The sequence below is a fragment of the Garra rufa genome, chromosome 5 (assembly GCF_049309525.1).
Source record: "Garra rufa chromosome 5, GarRuf1.0, whole genome shotgun sequence".
Lineage (NCBI taxonomy): Eukaryota > Metazoa > Chordata > Actinopteri > Cypriniformes > Cyprinidae > Garra > Garra rufa.
This window is the reverse complement of record NC_133365.1, coordinates 27,360,655-27,387,400: the sequence shown is the minus strand read 5'-3', so window position 1 is coordinate 27,387,400 and position 26,746 is coordinate 27,360,655. Positions and strand designations below refer to the sequence as shown.

General features: G+C 36.4%; 1 protein-coding gene across 1 annotated transcript in view; it reads right to left on the bottom strand.

Moving 5' to 3' along the window:
• Positions 1-545: 545 nt before the first annotated feature.
• gucy2d (guanylate cyclase 2D, retinal) overlaps positions 546-26,746 on the bottom strand; it is a 30,439-nt gene continuing 4,238 nt past the window's right edge. Inside the window, exons 3-21 of the mRNA XM_073840231.1 lie at positions 25,093-26,085; positions 22,866-23,167; positions 22,258-22,633; positions 21,653-21,737; positions 21,441-21,555; positions 20,941-21,060; positions 18,619-18,702; positions 18,316-18,492; positions 18,062-18,218; positions 17,818-17,967; positions 17,525-17,673; positions 17,187-17,350; positions 16,923-17,115; positions 12,823-12,997; positions 11,838-11,936; positions 5,663-5,757; positions 2,468-2,553; positions 2,287-2,375; positions 546-1,852 (exon numbers count right to left, since the gene is read on the bottom strand). Coding sequence (XP_073696332.1) covers positions 2,288-2,375; positions 2,468-2,553; positions 5,663-5,757; positions 11,838-11,936; positions 12,823-12,997; positions 16,923-17,115; positions 17,187-17,350; positions 17,525-17,673; positions 17,818-17,967; positions 18,062-18,218; positions 18,316-18,492; positions 18,619-18,702; positions 20,941-21,060; positions 21,441-21,555; positions 21,653-21,737; positions 22,258-22,633; positions 22,866-23,167; positions 25,093-25,888 — 3,411 coding nt within the window. The 5' untranslated portion in view covers positions 25,889-26,085 and the 3' untranslated portion in view covers positions 546-1,852; position 2,287. The remainder of the gene's footprint in view (positions 1,853-2,286; positions 2,376-2,467; positions 2,554-5,662; positions 5,758-11,837; positions 11,937-12,822; positions 12,998-16,922; positions 17,116-17,186; positions 17,351-17,524; positions 17,674-17,817; positions 17,968-18,061; positions 18,219-18,315; positions 18,493-18,618; positions 18,703-20,940; positions 21,061-21,440; positions 21,556-21,652; positions 21,738-22,257; positions 22,634-22,865; positions 23,168-25,092; positions 26,086-26,746) is intronic.

Genomic DNA, 26,746 nt, shown 5'->3' with positions numbered 1-26,746 from the left:
CAGAATTAACACTAAGATCTTTTGTCTCTTTATATTATTTTGTCCCATTATACCTGTAACTCTTGCTCACAGGAGGAGAAACATCCATGTTTGTACTTTATATTTGTTACTCCGATGTGCAGGAAGAAGACTTTGTGTTGACATGTTATCTGAAACTGTCCAAACAAACAAAAGATATGATGACTGAGGAAATCCTATGACCTTTTTGCTGTAGATAAACGTATTTTTTGTTGTTTTTACTTCAGCTACTTGTGTAATTTAAAATTTCATGATTCTAGGAAGGTTACAATACACTCTTAAAAAATAAAGTTTTTATTGGCATCATTGGTTCTATGAAGAACCTTGAACATCCATGGAAACTTTCAAATGCAGAAAAGCTTTTTTATAGTCGTAAAAGGTTCTTTAGATTTTTAAAACTGTTTATCCAAAGCTTCTTTGGGCAACCAAAAATGGTTCTTCTATGGCATGAACCTTTATTTTAAAGAGTGTATATGGATCTAAATATGCACATGAATACACTGAATACTTAGAAAGAATCTACACACTCACTAAAACCAGCTTTTATTTACACAAGCACAGACAACAAGATAAAATGGTGAGATTGCAATTGAAATTCAGCTACATCCTGCTGTGACTGTAGCTCGCTAGACTGTGGTTTAGTATCAGGTGACAGAACGTCATCCTGGACAGCCACAGGCGCCAGAACCCTCCTATCTTAATGAAGATATCCAGACCACATGTTTAAAATTCCCTCTGTCATGTAGTGTAATACCCCTTTTAGGGGGCACATACATATACTGCGTGTAGGAGCAGGCAAAGTAGTGCTGAGAAGATCTTTGGATAAATCTCTGATATGTTTTCTCTTCGGTAACAGACTGCATAAAGCACTGCAAGGGTTTGACATATCAGGATATTATGCATGGAATGTGTCAAATATCAGGATCATGTGCCAGGCCATTATAAACCTGACAATTTGAGTCTCAGCTCACGAGTTTCCTTTTTAATGTATCTCTTATTCTTAACTCAAAGAGGACGATGGAGTTAAGCCACTCAAATGAGACCAAATAATTGTCTGCCATATAATCTCGGGTTTGCTTGGCCATGAAAACTGCTCTGAATGCGTTTCGCCTTCTAGAAAGGCCAAAATGTGCCACATGAAATGAAACTGAATGAAAGCATTTTCAAAAAGAAAATGTGAAGAATGTGAACAAGTTTTTTTTAAACTAACACCTAGTTTTAAAAGCCTGATATTCCTAGCAAATAAAATCAACACAGTATTTTAAATAATTTCAATACATGGATATTATTGGCGTTATTCCCGCTGAATTATAACTAAATTGTCAGGTGCCATTATAAACAAGCACCATCAGTTAGCTGTTTTTGCTTGTTTATGTTTTACGAACAACAAAATAAAGAACAAAATCTCTTTGCAGAAGTGGATTAACTGCAGGGATCGCATAACTGCAGAGATGAATGAGGTGTGTGCTGCTGTTCTCATTTTGTGGTCTTGATGAACTGTTATCTCAACAGTGTCTTTAATTTCGTATTGGATGAACTGCAGTATAAACTTATACAGTTTAAAAAAAGTCCTCTGTGACCATCCATAGAAGTTGGTACATGCCATCTTGTTGAGCTGATGGTTTTCATGGACTGGCATTCAGTTCAAGTGTTTTTACTTCTTGTCAGATGTCCTAGTGAGCTTTTCCACTCTTTTTTAGGAATGAAGTAGAAATCAAGTATCAAGTAGAAAAGGGTAGTCGAGGGGGTGAACACCTCAATCCACCCCTTTCATCCCCTTGCCCCACTTTCTCCTAAATTCGATAGGCTGGTGCAGAAACATGAGCATCACAACCTATTGAAAGGCACAGAAACAGAACAGCATGAGTACAGAAGTTTAACAGCCTTAAGGTGGAGGACTTAAAGGGATAGTTTACACAAAAAATAAATTACTTAATAAATTAATTAATTAATTCTGCCATCATTTCCTCACTGTCATGTTTTCATGTTTCAAATCTGGTTTATTTTCTTTCTTCAGTGGAATGCAAAAGATATCCAACGGGGTCCAAAGCAACACTGGAGCCCACAGACTTTTCAAAATTTCTTCTTTTATGTCCCACAGAGGGAAAAAATTGTAAATAAGTAAATGAATTTTCATGTTTTGGTAAACTATCCTTTGAAGTTCCTCTTACAATATATGTAGGTATACATGCAACAGCAACAGCATGAGCAAACACTGTTATTTATTAAGCAGACAAATATGACTGAAGTAACTGAAATGCTCTCTACCTCAATTCCCCATCCTCTTCTGTCGATCCAGAAATTTTTGCCGCCTGTCCATTGGAATCTCATCCAAGCTGATGCCATGGTTGCTCGCCCTTTGTGGCAACATAAAGAATTTTAGCAACACCCTACATTATAGACATAATCCTAAAGATGTACATACAGAAAGAACTGGTTTCTTTCTTACCCAGGAGTAAGGTCTGGCGGTACAGGTAGTGGCTTGTTGAATCCATCTCTCCCAACCAACCAGTATGTTTCCTCTATACCTTTACCCTGACAGAGAATGACGGGAGCTTACATGACGGGTTTCAGGACATTTACAGTGCCTTGCAAAATTATTCATACCCCTTCATTTTTTTCACATTTTGTTATGTTGCTGCCTTATGTTAAACTACTTTAAATTCCTTTTTTCCCCACATCAATCTACACTCCCTACTCCATAATGGCAAAGCAAAAAATAGGTTTTTAACATTTCTGCAAATTTATTAAAAATAAAAAAGTGAAAAGATCCCGTTGCATAAATATTCATACCCTTTTCTGGGACACTCGAAATTTAGCTCAGGAGCATTCATATTGCTTCTAGATGTTACTACACTTCAAGTGGAGTTAAACTGTGGCAAATTCATTTGAATGAGTATGATTTAGAAAGGCACACACCTCTCAGAAAAGGTCTAACAGCTGAAAATGCATATCAGAGCAAAAACCAAGTCCTGGGGTCAAGATAACTGCCTGTAGAGCTCAGTGACAGACTTTCGTTAAGGCAATGATCTAGGGAAGAGTTCAGAAAAACATCTGCTGCATTGAAGGTTCACAGAAGCATTATCCATAATGGTAGACGATTGGAACAACTAGGACTCTAGAAAATGTCTGCCAGCCCCCATCCAAGCTGACAGAGCTTGAGAGGTGAAAAGGTGAGGCAAAGAATGGCAAATAATTGCCAAATGCAGATAAAGTAGTTTAACATAAGGCAGCAACATAACAAAATGTGAAAAAAAATGAAGGGGTATGAATAATTTTGCAAGGCACTGTAAGAAGCATTTAGCACAGCACTGTATAGTGAGGAGGGTTTCTTGGCAAATGCTAAAATATAACCTTTTTTAAAACATTTTATTTAATTTGTTTACTAACAATGGTGGACATACAGTTGAAGTCAAAAGTTTACATACACCTTGCAGAATCTGCAAAATGTTAATTATTTTACCAAAATAAGAGAGATCATACAAAATGCTATTATTTTTTTTGTACTGACCTGAATAAGATATTTCACATAAAAAGATGTTTACATATAGTCCACAAGAAAAATAATAGTAGAATTAATAAATATGAACCTGTTTAAAAGTTTACATACACTGTAAACACAGATTCTTAATACTGTGTTGTTACCTGAAGGTTTTTTTTTTGTTCAGTGATAGTTGTTCATGAGTCCCTTGTTTGTCCTGAACAGTTAAACTGCCCACTGTTCTTCAGAAAAAATCCTTCAGGTTCCACAAATTCTGTGTTTTTTCAGCATTTTTGTGTATATGAACCCTTTCCAACAATGACAGTATGATTTTGAGATCCATCTTTTCACACTGAGGACAACTGAGGGACTCATATGCAACTATTACAGAAGGTTCTAATGCTCACTGATGCATCAGAAGAAAAAACGATGCATTAACAGCCAAGGGGTGAAAACTTTTGAACAGAATGAAGATTTGTAGATTTTTCTTATTTTGCCTAAATATCCTTTTTTTTTTTTTAGTGCTGCCCTTTAGAAGCTACAGAAGATACTTACATGTTTCCCAGAAGACAAAATAAGCTAAATTTACAGTGATCTTCAAATTTAGTTTTTTCAAAGAAAGATTTTTCTGAGGAACCGCAGACAGTTTAACTGTTCAGGGCAAACAAGGGACTCATGAACAACTATTACTAAACAAAACAAACAAAAAAACAGCTGTGAATCATTCAGGTAACAACACAGTATTAAGAATCAAGTGTATGTAAACTTTTGAAAGGGTAATTTTTATAAATTCAACTATTATTTTCTCTTGTGGACTATATGTAAATGTCTTTTATTTAAAACATCTTATTCAGGTCAGCACAAAATAAAAAATAGCATGCATTTTGTATGATCCCTGTATATGCAACAGTGAAGAATTCGGTTATCTTTGTTATTTTTTCCTGAGCTCCTGAACCTTTTTACCATAGTGTAATTTCTATTAAATGATGTATTGTGTGTAATAATCATTCTGAAAAGGATAGTGATGGAACATTGCCTTGATTTTTTCTTTACACAACATGTTAAGTGTGGTTTTCACTGACACTGTTATCTTCTTGATAAACAAGTTCAACATTTGATAAAAAACAGATTAGGGACAACATGGTTTGTTCTGGAGCTTCAAAGGGCTCTACATAATCCCAGCCAAGTGTCTTGTCTAGCAAAACGATTGATCATTTTCTAACAAAAATACAAATTTCTATACTTTTTAACCACAAATGCTCGTCTTGCACTAGCTCGACTTATGCATTACCAAATCAGGCACACGTGACGTAGGCGGAAGTACCAACCCAGTGTTTACAAAGCGAAACAAAAGTCAAACACCCTTTAGGTAAATCAATTATGTCGGATGATTTTAAAGTTGAAGGAGAAAATGAGATGGGTTTTTTTGCCCTACGCTTTCCTTTTTGAACCAAAGTACACAGATGAAAAACTAACCACACGTGACCTTTCCAACATGTGCATCACAAAGCTAGTGCAAGATGAAGATTTGTGGTTAAAAAGTATATAATTTCTCATTTTTTTTAAGAAAATGCCCAATCGTTTCGCTAGATAAGACCGTGCAGAGCTTTTTGAAGCTGCATTGAAACTGCAATTTGGACCTACAACTCGTTGGCTACCATTGAAGTCCACTATGGAGAAAAATCCTGAAATGTTTTCCTTAAAAAACTTAATTTCTTTGCAACTGAGGAAAGAAAGACATGAACATCTTGGATGACATGTGGGTGAGTAAATTTTCATCCTTAAACTGAACAAACACGTGTGTGTGTGTGTGTGTGTGTGTGTGTGTGTGTGTGTGTGTGTGTGTACCTGGTATTCATCACGTTATGGGGACCAAATGTCCCCACAAGGATAGTAATACCAGTAAATTTTGACCTTGTGGGGACATTTCTTAGGTCCCCATGAGGAAACAGGCTTATAAATCATGCACAATGAGTTTTTTGAGGAAGTAAAAGTGTGCACAATCTCCTGTGAGGACTAGGTTTAGGTGTAGGGCGACAGAAAATACAGTTTGTACAGTATGAAAACCATTACGCCTATGGAATGTCCTCATAAAACATGTAAACCCAACATTTTGTGTGTGTGTGTGTGTGTGTGTGTGTGTGTGTGTGTGTGTTTGCGTACCTTGAGCTCTGTCCTGCCCCTAACATCTATTTTGTAGCCAAGTTTGAGGCTATTCAGGACATCAACAGTACTCTGGTTAACATGAATTCTGTAAGCTGTAGAAACAGGGACAGCAAAACAATTAAGAAAACATAGTAAATTAATTAATATCACACGAAAAAGTGTTGCAAATTAAACAAACACTTGATCATTGCCCATATTGGTTGCTTGTGGATGTCAAGAACATTACTGTACATTGAATTTCACTTGAAATTAATGTTCCCTATGAAACCACTAGATGGCAGTATGTCCATAGCTGCTTGACTGTAAACCATTTAAAGCTGAAGCACTGAGCATATTACATCACTCAAGACATTCTGTCACTCTTCTGTAACTTCAGATAATCTGGACAACTGTGTTTTAGTAATTTCATTGTGTAGTGAAATCACGGAACACTAGATGTGTGACCATTGTGGCCTAATCTATGAAAACATTTTTAATCCTTCATTTAAAATGAACTTGAAACCGTCTGAATTTAAAACCAAACGCTTGGGTAACACTTTACAATAGGGGTGGGACGATACAGGTAACTCACGATTCAATTCTGTGGCGATATGTGGCCCACGATATCGATAATATCGCGATTCACGATATCTACGATATTCAATATATTGGAAGAAATTTCATCAACGATATATCACGATATATATGACTGAAAAAGAAAAAAATACTCATAATAAGGAAATCTTATACATTTATTAATGCCAAGATTTCCAACACTGTGCAAAGAAATATGCATTTGCATAATAACTCACTGCCTCCTGGTCTTAAATGTAAACACTGTACAGCTAGACAGATAAAAGTGCCTGAACATTAAAAAACAACATGAACATTAACTAACATGTGTAAACCATGATACTGAAACGTCAGTAGTAAGTTACTGTAAAGAGCTTTATGTTAACCTGGACAGTGGTCTCATCAAGGCATATTCTTCTTGAGGAACACTAACGCCTGTTTCACACATACTCCGTCTGCAGTGTGTATGCAGTCCGTGTGCGTTACGTATGCGATGCAGAAGCAGCAGCACGGACTCGTTTTGCTTTCACACAGGACACGTTTGCAGTCCGTTCCTGATCCGCGGCTGTTTACCACAAACACACCATTTATCCGTTATTTTGATTTCAAATACAAAAACGTGCTTTTTCAGCATTGTGATACTCTTTTATCACAGTACACTAATACAATTCTAGATATATTCACGTTTAAACTCAACGTATAATAAACAACGTATTATTCAATGCACTTGCACAGCAACCGCGTGCAGTGTGAACGCTCTAATCCGTTAACATGGGTGCGGAAAAAAATACTCAACGCATAAGCACTGCAGACGGAGTATGTGTGAAACAGGCGTAACTGATCAGCATGCTCAACTAGCGGGTGCGTCTTTGATTTGTTTTTCGTTATCTTCCGCCATTCTTCTCACTTCTCTTTTTTTCTGCGCTTCTTCTCTGATGTTGTCAGATAACTTGTGTTCTTCACTGGCCGCTGCTTCCGCCACTTTACGCCTATTTACTCGAACAGCGCCCCCGCAAACAGAATGGTAGATATTGGGTAGTGACAGTGACACTGACGACGGGTAAATTAATCATTTGTGTTGTAATAAAATATCGATATTGGCCGTTAGTGTATCGATTATTTATTGCGACAGAGAGCACAACAATATATTGCAATATCGATTTTTTTTCCCACCCCTACTTTACAATAAGGTGTCATTTGTTAACTTTAGATAAAGTATTAACTAACATGAACAATCAATGAACAATACATTTATTACACTATTAATTCATCTTTGTTAATGTTAGTTAATAAAAATACAGTTGTTCATTGTTTGTTCATGTTAGTTCACAGTGCATTAAAGGAACCGTATGTAAGAAATTTATGTCAGTTAATCATAAAATGGCCCTGACATGTCACTAGACATTAAGAAATCATGTTCATTTCAAATACTTATATCACTAACAACAGTGGTCCGGCCAGGATATTGTCATTTAAAAGTGAGAGTTGCAGCCCTCTGTTACGGTTTAACTGGTTACCGTGTTATCTGGTGACCAACTTCCTGGTTCAGGTCCTCAGCGCCAGATGTGATGGACCGAACGCTGCAGATTCGCCGATTCTGAAAGCACAAACTGACGTGATATTAAGCTGTCTAATAACACTTGCTCATTAGATGTTTTTGATATTGTTGTAAAGATGACAAATTATTGGTATGATAGCCCGTAGCGGCTGAAATACGAAAAAAATAATAATAAGTCTGTTTGGCACGGGTTTCGAACACGCGCTAAAAATAGTCGCATTGTGAAGTGACAGTAATGAACGCACTGAGCTAACGAGCGGCTTTAATTCAGTCACTGATTGTTGCAAACAAATCAGAATTTTACTGTCGGCGTGATATGCAGCTGGCTGAATCAAAGAAATGTGCCCGTGTTAACTTGTGACCTGTGTTTACTGTTATGAAAATGAATATTATAGTAAAAGTATATTACATTTTATGGTTTGTGATGTTAATGTCATGGAGTCCCAGACAATTGTAAATTCGAGGCTACTGTGGCTAATTTATCAAACGCTATCGTTAAACTATTTACTATAGTAAAAACATGGTACATTTTCTTCAGAGACTAGCTATGTCTCGTTTGATAAATATATAAAAAATAACGATATTTACACGTTGGTTTTGACATTTTTCTCGTATAAATACTTAAAAAGTGACTTAAATAGACATGATTTTGTTATAATCAAATGAGATTTTTTAGTGACAAGTAATATTTGTAAGCAGCTTTTTAACTGGAAATAACGTCAATTTATTGCAACAGTAAAATTAGATTTTGGCTAGCAAACAAGTTCCCACAGGCAACACAGGGTCACAAGTTAACACAGGCAAATTCAAAGAATCATAGACTGAAGCTACCTTATGCCAAAGTGTAAAAAGGGGCTAATACATATAACAGTGTGGTTGAATAGCTCGCTGTGATTGCATCTGCTATAATACTATGTGCAGTCTATTACATATAGGTTAAAATCCTGTGTCAAGCTTTTTAGCTATTTCATTTTTGCAATCAAATATTAGCAGACACCCATTATCTAATGGTGCTACACAATGTGTTATTTGTAGGCCTAAATATCTAAATATATTTGTAAATTAAAGTAGTACATAAGGTAAGGTAAAAGGTTAGTAAGGTAAAAGCACACTCCGAAAATTGATCTAGTTTGTAATTAGAGGGATTTCTCATAAAAAAGAAAAAAAAGAAAAAAACATACCTTGGGCCGAATTGGTACCACAGTGAGTAACGGTGAAAAAAAAAAATGTTTTCCTTTAAAAAATTATAAGATATCTTTACAAAGACATGCATGAAGCTTAAATATATTGTGGACTAAGCATCATAGTAATTTTCATTGTGCCCACTTTAAGATTTTTTTTTTTCTTTATTCAAGAGAAGCTTGTGTTGACTGCTTGCATGCATTTTGTGGCACTGTATACAATTAAGCCTATCTTTTAAAAAAAGTGAATTTAGTGATTTTTTTTTACACAAGTGGGGCTAACTCAACATGTGTCAGGGAATTAACAAATCACTGAATTGGTTAAAAACATAATTTGCATAAAATATGTTTTCCCCCTTTTTTTTACTTTAAAGCTGAAAGTGGGCTTAATGGGTACATTTACCCCAACATTTACATGCAGCTTGTTGTCTATAGAAAAGGCTATATTTTATATATTGTTTACTTAAAAAAAACAGCTATTAAGAAAATGTATCATGTTTTTACTATAGTAAATATAGTTTAACAATAGCGTTTTCTAATTAAACCACAGTAGCCTCACATTTACAATTGTCTGTGACTCCATGAAATGTACTTTAACATCATAAACCATAACATGTAATACACTTTCACTACAATATTCATTTTCATAACAGTAAACACAGGTCACAAGTTAACACGGGCACATTTCTTTGATTCAGCCAGCTGCATATCACGCCGACAGTAAAATTCTGATTTGTTTGCAACAATCAGTGACTAAATTAAAGCCGCTCGTTAGCTCAGTGCGTTCATTACTGTCACTTCACAATGCGACTATTTTTAGCGCGTGTTCGAAACCCGTGCCAAACAGACTTATTATTATTTTTTTCGTATTTCAGCCGCTACGGGCTATCATACCAATAATTTGTCATCTTTACAACAATATCAAAAACATCTAATGAGCAAGTGTGCGTTTATTAGACAGCTTAATATCACGTCAGTTTGTGCTTTCAGAATCGGCGAATCTGCAGCGTTCGGTCCATCACATCTGGCGCTGAGGACCTGAACCAGGAAGTTGGTCACCAGATAACACGGTAACCAGTTAAACCGTAACACCTCAACTGATGTTATTGTTGTCATTTTGTGTTTTGGTCTGAGGCTCCACCCTCCAGCTATCTACCAATCACGAAATCAGTAGAGTTTCGTGATCCGGGTTGCCAGCTCTGTTACAGCTGCGGCTATACGAACGTGTCGGATAAAACATGTATAACGTTACAAAACGTAAAAGACCTTGTTATGAATCCGAAATACGTCGTGACAGTCCGAAATAAAAAAAGGATTTGTATAGGATATGCCTTTGAAAGATGGAGACGGCTGAAAACAGAGAAGAATTTGAAGATAGACGCCATCGTTGGTAATTTTCTCCTGGACAAGTAAGATTCATCTATGTTTGGCTAACTTTGCTTCCGTACACAGTGGATTTCCCACGGTCGCCCGTGCTGAATGCGTTCATAAAAAGCTTTATATCGCACCACTAGCAAGGTATGAAAACAACCTATGTTCCGACTGAAATGTGGTATTACAGTACATCTTTACGAAATATTTGGCTAATCGCCATCTGTAAATTTTTGCGATACATAATTACTTCGCAAAACATCTCTTGTGAAGCATAAACATAATTAACAGAAGAAAAACAAATTTCTGTGTAGGACTCGTCACTTGCCATTGGAAGCTCCTTGTTGCAGCCTACTCCTGCAGCTTAGCTGGCAACCTCGAGTCAGGGGGGAGCGGGAGGGGATACACCGTTCTACAGTATTTTGAAAGTGATTGCAGTACCAGTTTTGGCCGCAATCCTACATACGGTTCCTTTAACTAATGTTAACTAAAAGAGCTTATGATTAATAATGCATTAGTAAATTGTGAAATGAACATTAACTAAGAATAATAAATGCTGTGGAGGTATTGCTCATTCTTAGATGTAGTTAACTAATGAACATTACTGTAAAGTGTTACCAAGGCTTGTTATATGATATAATAAAATATATCAATAATAATAATTTTGAGGTATTTCAACTCTAAACTTCAGACTACAATTCAAATGTTTATTTAAAAAAGAAGTCCCGGTTGCTCATCTAATCTGCATTTGTTGGATTAAAAATACAGTAAAACCGTAATATTATGAAATATTAATATTTTATTATATTTAAATATTTAATTTGTTCCTGTAATGGCAAAGCTATTACTCCAGTCTTAAGTGTCACGTGATCCTTCAGAAATCATTCTACTATAAACTGTTTTCAGCATTATTATGTTAAAAACAGTTGTGCTGATTAATACATTTAGGCTAATATCCTTCTTGAATAAAATTATTGATTACAAATATATTAACCAAACTTTAAAACATCAGTGTGTGTGTGTGTGTATATATATATATATATATATATATATATATATATATATATATATATATATATATAGGCACTGGCAAATTGAAATTATGTTTCACCAATTCTTCCATGTTCTTCAGCATGAAACAAATTCTAAAAATGAAGTAAATGTTCTTGGGATAAATGTGGCAGAAGGTCTGATTAAAGGTGAGACAGTTCAGGGTGATATCGGAGGCTGAGTTCTAAGAGGACATTAGCTTTAAAGCAGAATTTTCTTTCTAATTTGGCTTATACTCTTAAGAGCTTACAGGGAACTCTTTAAGCCCTCTGAGCTTCTCACTGACATGCACTCACTGATCAGTACACACACAAAATACTAACCACTGAGTCTTCAAACTGATCCTTAGCCAAAGACAAATTCCTGGAATCACGACTTCAGAGACAACCTCAAGCCTTTACATTGTTACTCTCAGACACGTGCTAATGTATATACATATTAAACACATAAGTGTACTTACGCAACCCTGTGGATTCCATTCGGGAGGCTGTGTTTACTGTGTCCCCGAACAGACAGTACCGAGGCATCTTCAACCCAACTACACCTGCTACCACTGGACCTGTCATATAAACATGAGAAGTTAGCACATTAGCAACTGCATAGAATTACATGTTGTGTCAGTCACACCTGTGCGAGCACCATGTGATCTCTGTCGAGTTGTAGGGTGGGGGAAAGGGCCAACGGCATGCTAACTAATTGGATGAATCTGTTAATTGGATGATGCCCGGGATTTACATTTTGCTTGTTCTAGGAATACACAGCCATCAGAGGATCAAGTGTAAATACGTTTTCACATTTAGCACAATGTTCGGTTCGGTGAAGACCATCTTTGTCAATGAAAATGACATCCAGGGGAGAAATTTTGTGTTTGATTTTTTACTTTGTGAGATGATGCTTTTTTAAATGGTGTAAAATGCTTGGAAAAACTGGTTGAACTGTACTCTTGACATAGTCTGAATATTCTGGCTCTCTTATGGCTATTTTAGCTGTGTAGGGTTACAAGGCTGCTACATGCCTTTTGTTCAAAAGTTTGGGGTCATTAAGATTTTTTTAATGAATATTTATTTGTACTCAGCAAGTATGAAATAAATTAATCAAAAGTGACAGTGAAGACTTCAGAATTGTTACAAAAGAAAATCGGTTTCTAGCCATCAAATAACCCTGAAAAAATGTATCACAGTTTCAACAAAAATGTTTCTTGAGAACCAAATCAACATTAGTATGATGCCAGAAAGGACTGATTTTACAGTAATTGAGTAATGGCTGCTAAAAAACAGCTTTAGTCACAGGATTAACTTTTAACATATAGTAAAATAAGTATAGTAAAATATGAATGATTTTTAGCAAATAAAGAGCAAGAGACTTCTTTCAAAAACATGAAAAAATATCTTTCAGACTTTACATTTTCAATGTTTCTTGTGTATGTGTTTGTGTGCTTTTCTTACCAGAATGGAGTCCAATGCGGATTTTGACTTTGACGTCAGGCATGTGGTGCATTTTAAATGTTCCGATGCAGTGCAGAATGTCCAGAGACATGTTGGCCATCTCTGCTGCGTGACGGTTACCGTTACGGTTTGGAACCCCTGATGCCACCATGTACGCATCACCAATAGTCTCCACCTGTTGAAATATATCATATAAAACGCTCCTTGTGAAATGCAAAACTGTTTGTATGTGCTATAGATATTTCCTCAAATTATATAACATTCCATACTATGTAGCTGTTGAATGCTTGAATCTGATTGGCTGACGAACGTTCTAATGTGTGCAGGGCCATGCACAGACCTTTTGAGGGGCATGTGCTGAAACTGAAAAAAGGGCACCCCCCAACCCCTCCACAAACCAAGGTTATTTTCGTAAACGAAAACTAAAACTAAACTATTTAAAACTAAATAGAAATGTGTTCACAAAATAGAAACTAAATTAAAATGAACAAAATTGTTAATGAAACAAATAAAAACTAAACAAAATTTTATAGCAAATTTGAAAACTATATCAAAATAAAACGAAAGCAAAACAAAATTAACCTTGCCATGAACCCCTCCGCCACCAAAAAAAAAAAAAAACACAATAATATTCTTATACTATATTTAACCCCTTAACTGTCACCGTCCCACCTGTGGGACGCTTGGCGCTCTTTTTTCCGTTGTCCTTTTTCTCTATCAAATGTTTTAGTAACCATCATAAATTATATATCATTTGAAAGCTTAGAAGCTCAAGAATCATCCCGTGAAAACCATTTTGAAATCGGACATTGTGTTACCATGAAAATGGTACTTGAAAATCGTTTGGCGGTCTCCTCCCCCTTAGCATTGTCATATTACAAAATGCATTACGGTCTTTTAGAATCACAACTTTTTACAATCTTGACAAAAAACATATCATTGGAAAGGTCTGAGTCTCAGGATTCCATATGTGGTGGTTATTTTGTGATATAATGAAAAATCTCAGAAAAATTCAGACTTTTATGACAGAAAAATGCATTAAAAATATATATATGGCGTTTGAATGGCACCCGGTGGCTATTTGTGGTATAACGCCCTAAACAGACTTTCACAGGAACCTCAATTTTTTTCATATCAACTTCAAATTTGGAACATCACTTATTGAGATGTAAGGCTTCAATCTGATATCAAATTTAGGATAAAACCTGTTATGTTAAATATGTATTTTATATAAAATATAATAAAAATTGTACAGTGCATTTTCTTTATTGTAAGTTTAAACTTCTGTAATTTGTTGATACTTTATTTTTTTGAAAAAATTCCACTTCTGCAATAATTTTCTGATTGTCCTCTTTAAAACGAGACCAAACTTAGATCTGTATTCCAAAGTGTTCATGAATTACAACAATTTAAGTTTGGATAGTGCACTTTCATGCCTATTTAAAAAAAAGGGGGGTGACAGTTAAGGGGTTAATTAGTATTAATAACTTTTCAGCAGATAGCCATAAAATCAAAGTAGAAATTTCGTATAATATATTTTACCTAGCTGACAAGGATCACTCGGTTGCTTTGTGTCAAACTCAAATGCAGTTACACCGCTGGTTTTTGACCAGCGAATGTGTGCAATTTGTCCATCATTAAAACGACGACATCACATTACATCAACATCACACCGGTGTGGTGATGCATTATACAAACCTTTATAGACATACTAGTGTTTATTTCGTAAAGACAACGTTGCACTTATTCAAACAACAGGATATTTTACCGTTACAAGACGAAGACTTTTATCTACTTCTGCTCTATGACTCTGACTGATGTGCTGAAACGTAAGTTCGCGACGCTCAGGGGGCGGAGTTGTGAAGTTTGACTGACAGTTTGAGCGGTTCTAAGAGATGCGCTTTTTAATGCCTTTAATTGGTTAAATTTTTTAAGACAAACATACGTAAAGGGTTACCAATAGCATTGATTTATAATTAAAAAAAAAATCCCCCAAAAATAGGGCACTTCCGAGTGTAATTACAAAAAGGGCATGTGCTCTGCACAGGTTGAGCCCTACCTGTGCGTGTGCCTGAATGTGTGCAATTATTTTCAGGGAAACACATGGTGAACGTAATTCCAGACAGCTTTGACCGCATTACATGTCCATATCACTTCGCCAAACGATTTCAGTTATTTCAAATGTCCTTACAGCCTACAACAGCAAATGAACCAAAACCCACAACGACACAACATGAACTTAGTTTAGCTATTAGTATACCATTCTGCCTATCATTAATCTATCTCTCTCTCCCTCTCTCTCTCTCATAACTGCATTACTATCAACAGTTCAAGCCTCTGTTACTAGCTCTAAAATTTTGTTTTGGAATAAGCAACAGAGGCGTAGGATGAGATGCGTTAGAAATAAGTTCTACTTACAAAAGCGTTTTAAGGACTTTTTCCTTGTTTAAGTGCTATAATTGGTTCCCCGGTACATCTACCAACCCAGAAAAAGAACAACCAAGTAAATTTTTGGTAAGCCTTTCTCTGCAAGCATGTGAAAAAAGCAAGCCGCTCAGATTTCGCTCCCCGTGACATAGAAAGGGGATCTTATTATTATATAACTGCTCCTTAATCATGTTTCCACCCATGGCACAGCCATTTTTGTTTTTGCAAGCGACAACGGTAGGGCTGGGCAATTTGGCTTAGAATCAAAATCTCGATTAATTGAACATTTTAACCCGATTACGATTAATGAACGATTATTTTATTTATTAATAAAATTATATTTAATTATATTTATATAATAATTCTTTTTTTGCCCTCATAGTTCACTGACAAGTTTTGTACAGTAAATATGTTCACATATTACAAGCGAGAGATTTTTGGATGAAGGGTGCATTACTTGATTTTAAAATAATTGAAGGAAACACACTATCTACGATCTATGATTATTAATTGAACATCAGTGTTGAACAACTGAAATTAAAGCAAGCATTGCTTAAAACGAAAAGTCACATTTTTCTTAAATTAGTGAAAATAAATAACTTGCACTATTGGAAACAAAGTAAATAATTTTCAATGTTTTTCATATTAAAAGTAGAAAATAAGCAGTATCTCCTCTAAATAAAATTACCCTTGTATATCCTGTAAAAATAGTTTTTACTGTATAAATACTGTTTAAGCTCTCCATCGACATGTCGGCGGAATAACGGAACGGAGCGCTTGTGTTTTTTAAAGGGAAAGTAATTGAAATAATCTTCCTGGAAAAATTTTAACGATTATAGGTTCTGAATGTCGATTTCGATTATTTTTCGATTAATCGCCCAGCCCTAGACAACGGTATACCAGTTCTAACACCATGGCGTTAGTTTGAGCAAAGCAGGCTTGTGCACAATTCAGAATTTCAGAATTGGCCGCCATTCAATTCATGAATTGGAATTTGAATTGAATTGACTCCGCCCCACAGGAAGTTGAATTTGAATTGGAGTTGGAATGACAGGAAGTGGAATTAAATTCATGGCAATTCAAAGACATTCCACATAGTCATACAACAGAAAGAATGTGTTGAATCTAACATACAATTACATTAATTTTGTAATTTAATAGCATAATTTCATTACACATAAACATTGCTTTTGCTTTCACATTTCTCTACGCATGCTTCAGATATGTGTGCTCATATATCAGAAGTTTAAACTAACGTGGTTTAAAATGCATAATTTCAACATGAAAAACATGATAATCAAAACCAAACAGATGTTTTTTATCAGAGTATCTGAGGCACGAGCTGTAAAGGCACAGTCCTATTCTGAAAAAGGGGGTGGGAAGCAGCAGTTCATCTGCATTTCATTTGCAAGAAAACTGGGTTTCTGCATCCACTCAAAATAGGCAGTTTCAAAATGATATAATAAATGAACTGTATAGATATTTTGAGCTGAAACTTCACAGATGCATTCTGGGGACAACAGAGACTTACATTACATATTGTAAAATGGGGCATAATAAATCTCCTTTAATGCTAAATAAGGCACAAAGGTGTACCTTTTGAAAGGGTACCACCTAGAGATAAGCATTATGAAAGAATCTGCTCAATTTCTACAACAAAAACTTATGCAAACCTTGTAGACATCGTGGATTGCGATGATTCCATCAAAGTGGGTGTAGAGGTCGTTAAGCAAATCGACCACTTCGATAGGTTCACTCAGAGCAGAGATGGTGGTAAAACCCACAATATCACTGAAATACAGTGTGACGTCTGAAAAGTGCTCCGGCTTCACTGGCTTTCCTGTTTTTAATGCCAAGGCCACAGATCTGAAAGACAGAATGGCATTATAAGAAATGAAAAGTGTGAAAAGAAATCTGAACACTGAAGTGGGACTCACTTGGGCAGCATCTGGGCTAGAAGAGCATCAGTTTTCTGACGCTCTACCTCTAGTTCTTCAGTCCTCTCTCGGATCAGATCCTCCAGGTTTGAGGAGTACTGCTCCAGCATTCTTAACATTGAGTCAATTATATTTGTCTTCTTTCCCTTGTTCACATTCTTAAACTACAAAAAAAGGTACAGAAAACAGGTTTGTTATATAGTGAATATTTTTGTCCAGTTTTTTTTTTCTGGAAGAAAAGACTTTATTTTGTTTATTTGCTTTATTTAATGCCATACAATAATGCAAAATAATGCAAAATTTTATCTGTGTGCTTGAGAGAGCGAAAGAAGGTATACCTGTTTGAAGATCTCCTCAAACGTTGGTCTCTTGTCAGGCTCCTCACTCCAGGCCTGTTTCATGATCTGAATCACCTCCAGCGGCGCTTCATCCACAGACACAGTGGGTCGGCACAGCGGTGGAGGAGAGCGCACCTTATCTATGATTTCTGCATACAGAGTATTTACAACTTAGAACACCGTATTCAAATCTGAATTCCTCCAGTAAATAATTGCCATCTTTAGTTTTTCCATCACCTGGGTGAAAACCTGAGCGGTATGTGATTATGTAGTGGTATGTGAGGGTGTCTAACCTTCAGGAGGCATATCCAACATGCAGAAGGGTGCACAGCGAGAGATCACCTCCTGCATGATAATAGAAAAGCTGTAAACATCAGCTGGATACGTTCCCTTCTTCTTCAGGTCAGGATTCCGCAGGATTTCTGGAGCTGTCCAAAACTGATCTGTACCAAAGATACAGAGATCAGAGTCAATCAGAGAACTGATGTCCTGTTTCTCATTTCATGGTTTAGCAATTTCCACATGTATTATGCGTACCCTCCGGTTTGGTGTCATCCAGGATGATGTTTTGACAGTTGATGATTTCATTTAAGCCATAATCCGTAACCTTCAGAACAAACCGACCATCTACCACACAGTTCCTTGACTTCAGGCGTCCATGAATAATCCCACGATTATGCAAGTACTTCATTCCCTGACAGAGAAAGATAAAAAGGTGTTAGAAGGAAAGTGACAGAGAAGTATGAGGAGACTGGACCTATTCTACCTTCTGTTCTTTCTACATTCCTCACCCTGATCAGGTCAAGGAGAAGAGAGGATTTGAACATCCAGTCCAGTCTCATTTCCTCGTTGTTGAGCAGGTCTTCCAGGCTGCCTCTGGTGCAATGCTCCGTAACAATGCCAAATATACCAGTATCCATGAACAAACCCAGAAACAGGTTCAGATTCTCATGACGCATGTCTCTCAGCTAAAGAGAGAGAAGGGGGAACCAAAAGAAGAAAATAAAAAACAGTATAGCATTTTCATTCTAAAACCTGTCCACATCTTGTAAGCTAAATAATTCATTATCAACTTTCATTCACTTCTCTCTTACATTGATGAAGACGGCCTGTGTGCTCTCACTGATTTCTGAAACAGAATCTCCACAGGGGCATTTCTTCAGCCAGACCCAGTCACCCTGACAGCACAGAATAATACAATTGAACACATCTCCACAGACCTTGTTTTTCAACTTTTCTGAACTGAATTAGAAGGAAAATATGCAGGTTTGAAGGTATGCAGGTAAAAATTGTTAAAATAGTCTTGCGAGTACTGCACTTTTAATTATACTTCTGTTTTATTGATTATAATCATATTATAACGGAATATAATTTACTTATAATGTGCTGTTTGATAAACAAACACACAAGGAGCAAGTGATGCACAATAGTCTTCACGATGCGTCATCAATCGGCCACATTGGTGGCACTGAATGTAAACAATGCCACTGAACCGAATGAAACTCACATATTTTGCTGATAATTGCTGCTGAAAATTGTCAATTATTGTTATGTTTTGGGCTGTACTAATCGGTCAGACCAGGAAAAACATTTGGAGTATTATAGACTGACAGAAGTTATAACAAATCAAGGAGAAAAGTGCAAAACACTGTCTGAGGAACAAAAGCCATTTGTGGTGGGGCAAACTGAACCAGGATTTCCAGGGAAAGAATTTTGACAACATAAATTAGCAGAACAACATATTCAGGAGTACATTAACCGTGCTGTTGTGTACATCCGAGTATCTCCAATATGGCCAAGCATGTGGGTGACTGACCAAACCATGACATAAGTGCAAACTCTCTATTTTGTGAAAGATCTGAAAAGCTTTCAGCAGAATTTCCTGCTGAAAAAACAGCTAAAACCAGCCTAGTCTGGTTGGCTGGTCTTAGCTGGATTAAGCTGTAAGTAGCTGGTTTTAGCTGGTCTCCAGCCTGGCCAGGCTGGTTTTAGCTGGTGGTCTCTGGTGGGAAAGTGGCCAAAACTCCTCTAAAACAAGCCTGCTGACCAGCTAAAACAGGTTTTTGAAAGCTGGTACATCACCTTTTGTTTTAATTTTAGGATTAGCTTCCCAATGGAAGCATAAGGTGCATTCACATTGTAGAATTTGTAATTACACCCGATACACTGGTAATTCTCTGAGAGCTACAACTTGTATCATCTGACTGCCGCAGTTTTAGCCTATTTTAACATTGATAGTATTGCCATTCAAACGCATAATTCCAAATCTGCACTGAGCACCACCGAGTAGAACGCTGTGTGTTTTCATCTCGAAATTACAGAAATTACAACATGGATTGAATGCAGCATTATTTCTGCCATGAAATAAAAATAAATTAATAAAAAGGGTAATTGCAACTTTTATCTCACAGTTGTGACTTTTCTTCCTCACAATTCTGAGTTTATTTCTCACAATTCAGACGATAGAGGGTTTGCACTTACGTTACGATTTGGTCAGTTACGCGGATGTGCGGCCATATTGGCGATACTCAGATGTAATCAACAGCATGGATTGCACAGTTAATGTACTACTGAATACATTGTTCTGCTAATTTATGCTGTCTAAACCACATAAAAAAATTGTGGAAGCTACTAAATCATATAGAAAAGGACTTAGTAAGCAGGAAAGGACACATTATTTTGACAAACTAAAGTTAATAGGTGGTAAAGATACATACAAGCAGCATTAATTAAGATATTAGCCTAAATAATAAAAATGTTGTCAAGATTCTTGCTCTGGAAATCCTGGTTCAGTTTGGCCAACTACAAATGCCTTTTGTTCCTCAGACATTTTTATGCATATAAACAATTCTGAGGGAAAAAAAGTCAAATTTTAAGGCAATTGTGAGACATAAACTCTCAATTCTGAGGAAAAATACACAAAGTGAGTTATAAACTTGCAAATTGTGAGGAAAACAAGCCATAATTGTAGAATAAAAAGTTGCAATTACCTTTTTTTACTCCTTGCAAAGAGGAGTTTATATCTCACAATTCTGAGTTTATATCTTGCAATTCATTGGTGGAGAAAAATATACAAACTAACGGGTTGAATTTTGTCTGAAACATTACTCCATATTAACTTACCAATTACTGAATTGTTTTCTAAGACTTGGAATGATGCTGATAGTAGATGCTTTCATGCAATTTTTTATTACAATTGAGGAATACCACAGCGTTTCATCATAAAGAAGCAAATAAACATAAGTGCTCATAATACACAGCGGCTTTTTTAAAGGATGCAGTCAAATTTTGACTTGATTGTTTTTACCTTCTGATATTGAGTCTAAATTCACTCATCTTTGTGTGATATTGCTTTATATAGTACCAAAACACTGCTATCTATATGTGTACACCAAAAAAGCACAAGTTTCACGCACCTCAAATACAGCAACGTTGGATGTTTCAGGAGTTGACGTAATGTAACTGCGACCTGAAACTGAATGGTGAGGGGTTTTAACATCTAGTTGACTCTTCACCATACTATCCTCATTCAGCTTCTACAGAGAGAAAGGACAGAAAGTGAGAAAGTGAGAGACATAGACAAAACTTTGAGCAAGAGCAAGAGTGAGAGAGTAAGCTCTGTGAAGATACTCATGCCTGTCCTTTTTAGTACCATCACAATTGCAGCAGAGCACACACACTAAAATTATATTAAATTATTCTATATATTACTATACTATTACTATACTATATATTCTATTATATTAAATTCTATTCACACAGAGAAACAGAGAGAAACAGAGAGTGAGAGAGATACAGATGAACTGTATGAGCAAGACAGACAGCGAGAAAGAAAGAAAGAAAGAAAGAAAGAAAGAAAGAAAGAAAGAAAGAAAGAAAGAAAGAAAGAAAGAAAGAAAGAAAGAAAGAGACTGACCCTCCTGCTGAGTGTAGTGTTGATGAAGACCAAGTCATCAAGTGTCAGTATTATCTTAGTAGAGCTTCCAATTGCTCCTCCACCAAATGCTCCTAATACCCCCGACCCGTATTTCCTGGACACACACAAATATATTTATTTGTTTATCAGAAATACAATAAACATGCTCAATATAAGGTGGTTTGCTGCAATTCAAGCAATTCAATTCATACCTTTTATAGAGAAAATATGCACCTCCTCCACCAATCAACACACAAAACAAATAAAGGAGGAAGAAAATGGTCGTTCCATCCAAACCTGCAATGAAAAGAAAAGAACGACGAACAGAATCAGTGGTGATGTTGATGGTTTTAAATATGTGACCCTGGACCACAAAAACAGTCATGAGGGTTTTTTTTTTAAATTGAGATTTATACACTATCTGAAAGCTGAATAAGCTTTCCATTGATGTATGATTTACTGGGATAAGACGATAATCTGGAATATGGGGGTGCAAAAAAAAAAATCGAAATATTGAGAAAATCACCTTAAAAGTTGTCTACATGAAGTTCTTGGCAATGCATATTACTAATAAAAAATTAAGTTTTGATATATTTACGGTAGGACATTTATAAAATATCTTCATTGAACATGAACTTTACTTAATATCCTAATGATTTTTTTTTTCTAATAAAAAAAATGGATAATTTTTTTCTATTTTTTTCTATTTTTGGCTATTGCTACAAATGTACCTGTGCTACTTAAGACTGGTTTTGTGGTCCAGGGTCACATATATTGTAATAAAATGTATGTGGTACAACAATTTCTGCTTTCTCACCTCCACCACAAGCAACATAAGGACTGAACCAACAGTTTGAGTCAGTGCTTGGAGACGCTCCTGCAAAATGAATTGATTTCCCCAAGTACTTCAACCCTCCGAATTTCCCATAAGTGTGCGGTGCTTCCAGGGCGTGCGTGCGATGTAGGCTGGACCCAGAGCCATCTGAATCCAGGACAGCGTAGCGGGCCTGCATTCCTTCTCCATCGGTACCTGCCGATATCCGCTGGTTAAAGCCATTGAATTCAAATCCACCCTCGTTTTTAACCAGTGTATCACCCGATACCCAATGCCCTCCACTCGCAACTCGACTCTGCTCTGCAGCCATGGCTGTATAATAGAGCATGTCATAGATGGTCCCAAAGAATGGAGAAACCTACCAAGAAAGAAGAAATCAACAAAAATAAAACCAATAACACCATACATCTTATTGGGATTCTAAGCAATTTATCATATTCAACTATAGTTTTGGTTTTGGTTTTAGTCAACCCTATTTTATAAGAATCAATTAAAGACAAAACATTACTGAGTGACATATCTCTGTATTGCTTGTTTAAAATGATAACTTAAGTTTGAAAACGCTAAAACAAGTTTAGACCGATTGTTACCTCTTCAGGTGGTGTGCTGGTACGGATGTCATAGGATTCCTGTGCTGCACTAAAGGCCTCATAGAAGTTTTGTTCCCCTTGGTCCATGGTTATTGTCAAGACCCCATCATATGCTCGTCGTAGTTTGGTGTCATTGGCCAGGATTGGATAGTTCACATTTTTATATGGCAGTGAATACAGGAGTGTGTCATATGGAATGAAGATGTACCCTCGATCAATCATTCTCATGTCCATTGCTGTGGTTAGCAACTGATACTGTTCCTCTCCACCAATCAGAACCGAGTGCATGCACATGATGACAACTGGAGAGAGAAGATGAAAAGGGAGAAATAAGAATGAGAAAATGTGAAAACAAGATCATGTTAAGTTAACGTTAATAACACAATGAGAGATATAACATAAAATTATATAACAAACATTCTTTTTCATTCATATTTATAAAGTGCCTGGCCTAATTTGTATATCACTCTCACAAAAGAAGGCAGTAAATGCAGCCCAGGCTCATGAAAATGTGTGCCTCTATATACATTTCTGCAACATCGTAATTTCGTACCTTACTGCACTTTTCGCAGCAGTTTCAAAGTGAAATGTCCAGAGAATGCCGTTAAAGCACACGTTCAATCCGTGAACACGGTGCATTTTTATTATGTTGGTACAGGCACGTATTGTCGTGTTTTTATTACGCTATATTATTTGAGGTTGGTATTGTGACTGTTCAGAATTCAAATATTCGGGGAGTGCCGCTAAAGGGTAATGCCAAACCCTAAACCTACCCGATAATGTTAACAAATGCAAAAGTAATATAAAACACATTGGTTGATGCAGCCGTGCAATTTTAACTTCCTTATGCAGATTTGAGCTGTTTTGTCAAAACATAGCTTTTTATTACTCAAGTGCAACGCTGTATCACATGAGCTACCAAGCAAACCTGATTTAGAAAACTCATGCATATGAAGCTGTATATTGACGACAATGTTCAAAAATATCAGTTTTTAAGTTGCACAGGATGTTAAAAGTTTTAAAGTCATAACATAATATTAAGCAAGTATTTGTGTGAAAAAAAGTCTTTATTAATCAAAACACTGTACCTGTAAATCATACTTTGTGTGAAAATCAATAAAAGTTTTACTGCCTCTAGTGTTCATTTCAACTGGAATCTGTGATTCGTACATATAGGTAATATGTGTAATATAGGTACATGTAGGTAATGTAATATATTCAATATATGTAGAGACTAGATTACTATTTTTTTATTATATATATCAATAGATAACATTCTCAAACAGTAATCACAGATGTAATAATATCTCAGAGTCAGTATATCTGAGGATATATAATTCTCATTTTTGTTAAATGAGTAACACTGTAAAAAAAATATATTTGTATATTTTTTGAAGTTGTAAATTAAAAAAGATTTCTGCTGTATGTTTTACAAACATTTTACTTCAAAATTTTATGTTAATTTAAATTTGTTACTTGACAATTCTTTAAAATTGCTTGTGAAATTTACTAGCAATTTCTGAGTAAAAAATCTGAGTAAGGATTTTAGCATAGTAATGGATATGACAATGTTAATGTATTTGGTTATGGTGGAATAGATCTGCTACACTGCTGCTGTTGGTTATTGCTGTTATTGTAGGTTATTGCTGCTGCTGCAGGAACTTGCTACTGCCAATACATACACTGATACAGTGCTGTGGGTATTTAAGACATACTGCTGCAGCACAAATAGCACATATAATAACCTGTAGCACAGGGGTGCTCAGTCCTGTTCCTGGAGATCTACCATCCTACAAAGTTCAGCTCCAACCCTCATTAAACACACCTGAACCAGCTAAATAATCTCATAGGCAGCACTTGATAATTACAGACAGCTGTGTTGGAGCAGGGCTGGAACTAAAATCTGCAGGTAGGTAGATCTCCAGGAACAGGATTGAGCACCCCTGCTGTAGCAGATCTAGACAGGTGGAGCTGGGGGAGGTGGAGAGTTTCAGAGGAACTCTGGAAGCGTGCTGCGAAATGCTAACCAACCATTTAAATGTAAAGTAGCAAGATCATTGGCTGCAGATGCAACATGAACAAATCATCTTGTGCCAAATAGTTTAATGCTGTGAATATCATCAGTTTGCATTAACGACCCATCAGCCTGCGCCATCTAGAGTTTCATGACAGAACGTGGCATATTTACATTTTTAAACTTAATTCAAACATAACTCTTAGAACTCACCCCTCACTCGATCTGTCTCCCGTATTGTCTTTAGGGCTCGTCGTGGCCCTTCCTTGTCCATTTCCATGGTAACAACCACACCAACTGGCAGACCAAGAGCACGCAGGGATGCTGCAAGTTCATGCCCAGTCGCTTCCCACATGTTGTTCTCTGTTGTAATAATCCCAACATGTGCCCAGCGGAAAAAGCGCAGCACAGAGAAGAGCACACGAGAAGACAACGGGAGTGGCCGCAGAAAGGTGGGATACATTCCCTCGTCCATATCAGCCTTCAGACAAGCCCAGGACAGGATGCCCTTGTTCCAGTTCTTTGCCAGCAGTGCAGCAGCAGTGCAGTAGCCAGGGTTAGCCGGTCCAAGAAAAGCCGAACCGTAGCCCTCCAACTCAGCAAACCGTGCCAGGGCTTTGGAGCTCGAGCAATCCTCATTAATTAGTGTGTAATCATACCAGTAGCCTTTGTTGAGATTGGGGTCCTTGTTTATTCGGCTCATGGCTAATCGTGCAGCCAGGTCTGGGAGGGCTTTGGAGTACATCGGGTCGCAAGACCAAGGTCCCACAATGGCGATTTTAAAGGTAGTGCCCCAGGCCTCACAGGGCAAGTATGATAGCATGACCAGAGGAAGCAGAACGCAGTTCCCCCACCAGCTGCGGCTGCGGAGCACTGGGGTCGAGGATGCTGGACTTGATGGGTCATTTTGCTTTGAGGTTTGTTTTCGTCGTCTCTTTCCGGGAGAAGACTGTTGCCATCGTGGGTGATGCGACTGGCAAAGAAAGCTAGAGTTTCTGTTTTCATCCATTTTAGTTTGGTGTTAATGTTAATTGTCAGCAACAGTGAAAAAACAGGTGGCACTGAAAGATTTTGCGTTAAATATTTTGTTAGCGACAGTATAATGGCTGATCAAAAACACACCCAAAACAGCCAGCTCTCGATTTGGGTTCTACCCACTGAGGGGCACTAGCCCAAAACTATTGCACAATATCCAGCCATCACTGTCTGTTTTAGAGATGGAGCAAATGTGTGCCGTTGTATTGGAGAGAAACAACATATAAGGGTTTGGTGAATAAAAGGAAAAGAGGGAGAAAAGACAAGGGATGAAACAGAAGAGAAAAATTGTAAGTATTTTTTTTATTTTGGAATATTATTACACAATACATTGTATCTCTTTTTACCATAGTTTACTATATGTAGTAATGATGTGAGAGTGTAACAGTGGCTTAAATATCAGCATCAGGTCATAAGACCTAATGGTTTAAAAAAAAAAAATCATATTTCAAAAGGTGGGGGTCAGTAAGATTTTTTTAAGTACATTTTTAAAAATGTATTATTTTTTCTTTAATACTAAATATTTCATATATCTTAATACTTTGACTCAGCAAGGATGCATTAAATTGATCAAAAGTGACAATAAAACCTTTTACATTACAAAAAATATTTGTGACCCTCTACCAAAAAAAACAGTCATAATATGAAAGCTGAAAAAGTAAGCTATCTATTGATATTGATGTAGTCCAAATAAAGTTCTTAGCAATGCATATTACTAATCAAAAATTCTGTTTTGATATATTTGTGGTAGGAAATGTACAAAATATCTTCATGGAACATGATCTTTACTTAATATCCTAATGATTTTTGGCATAAACAAAAAAACACATAA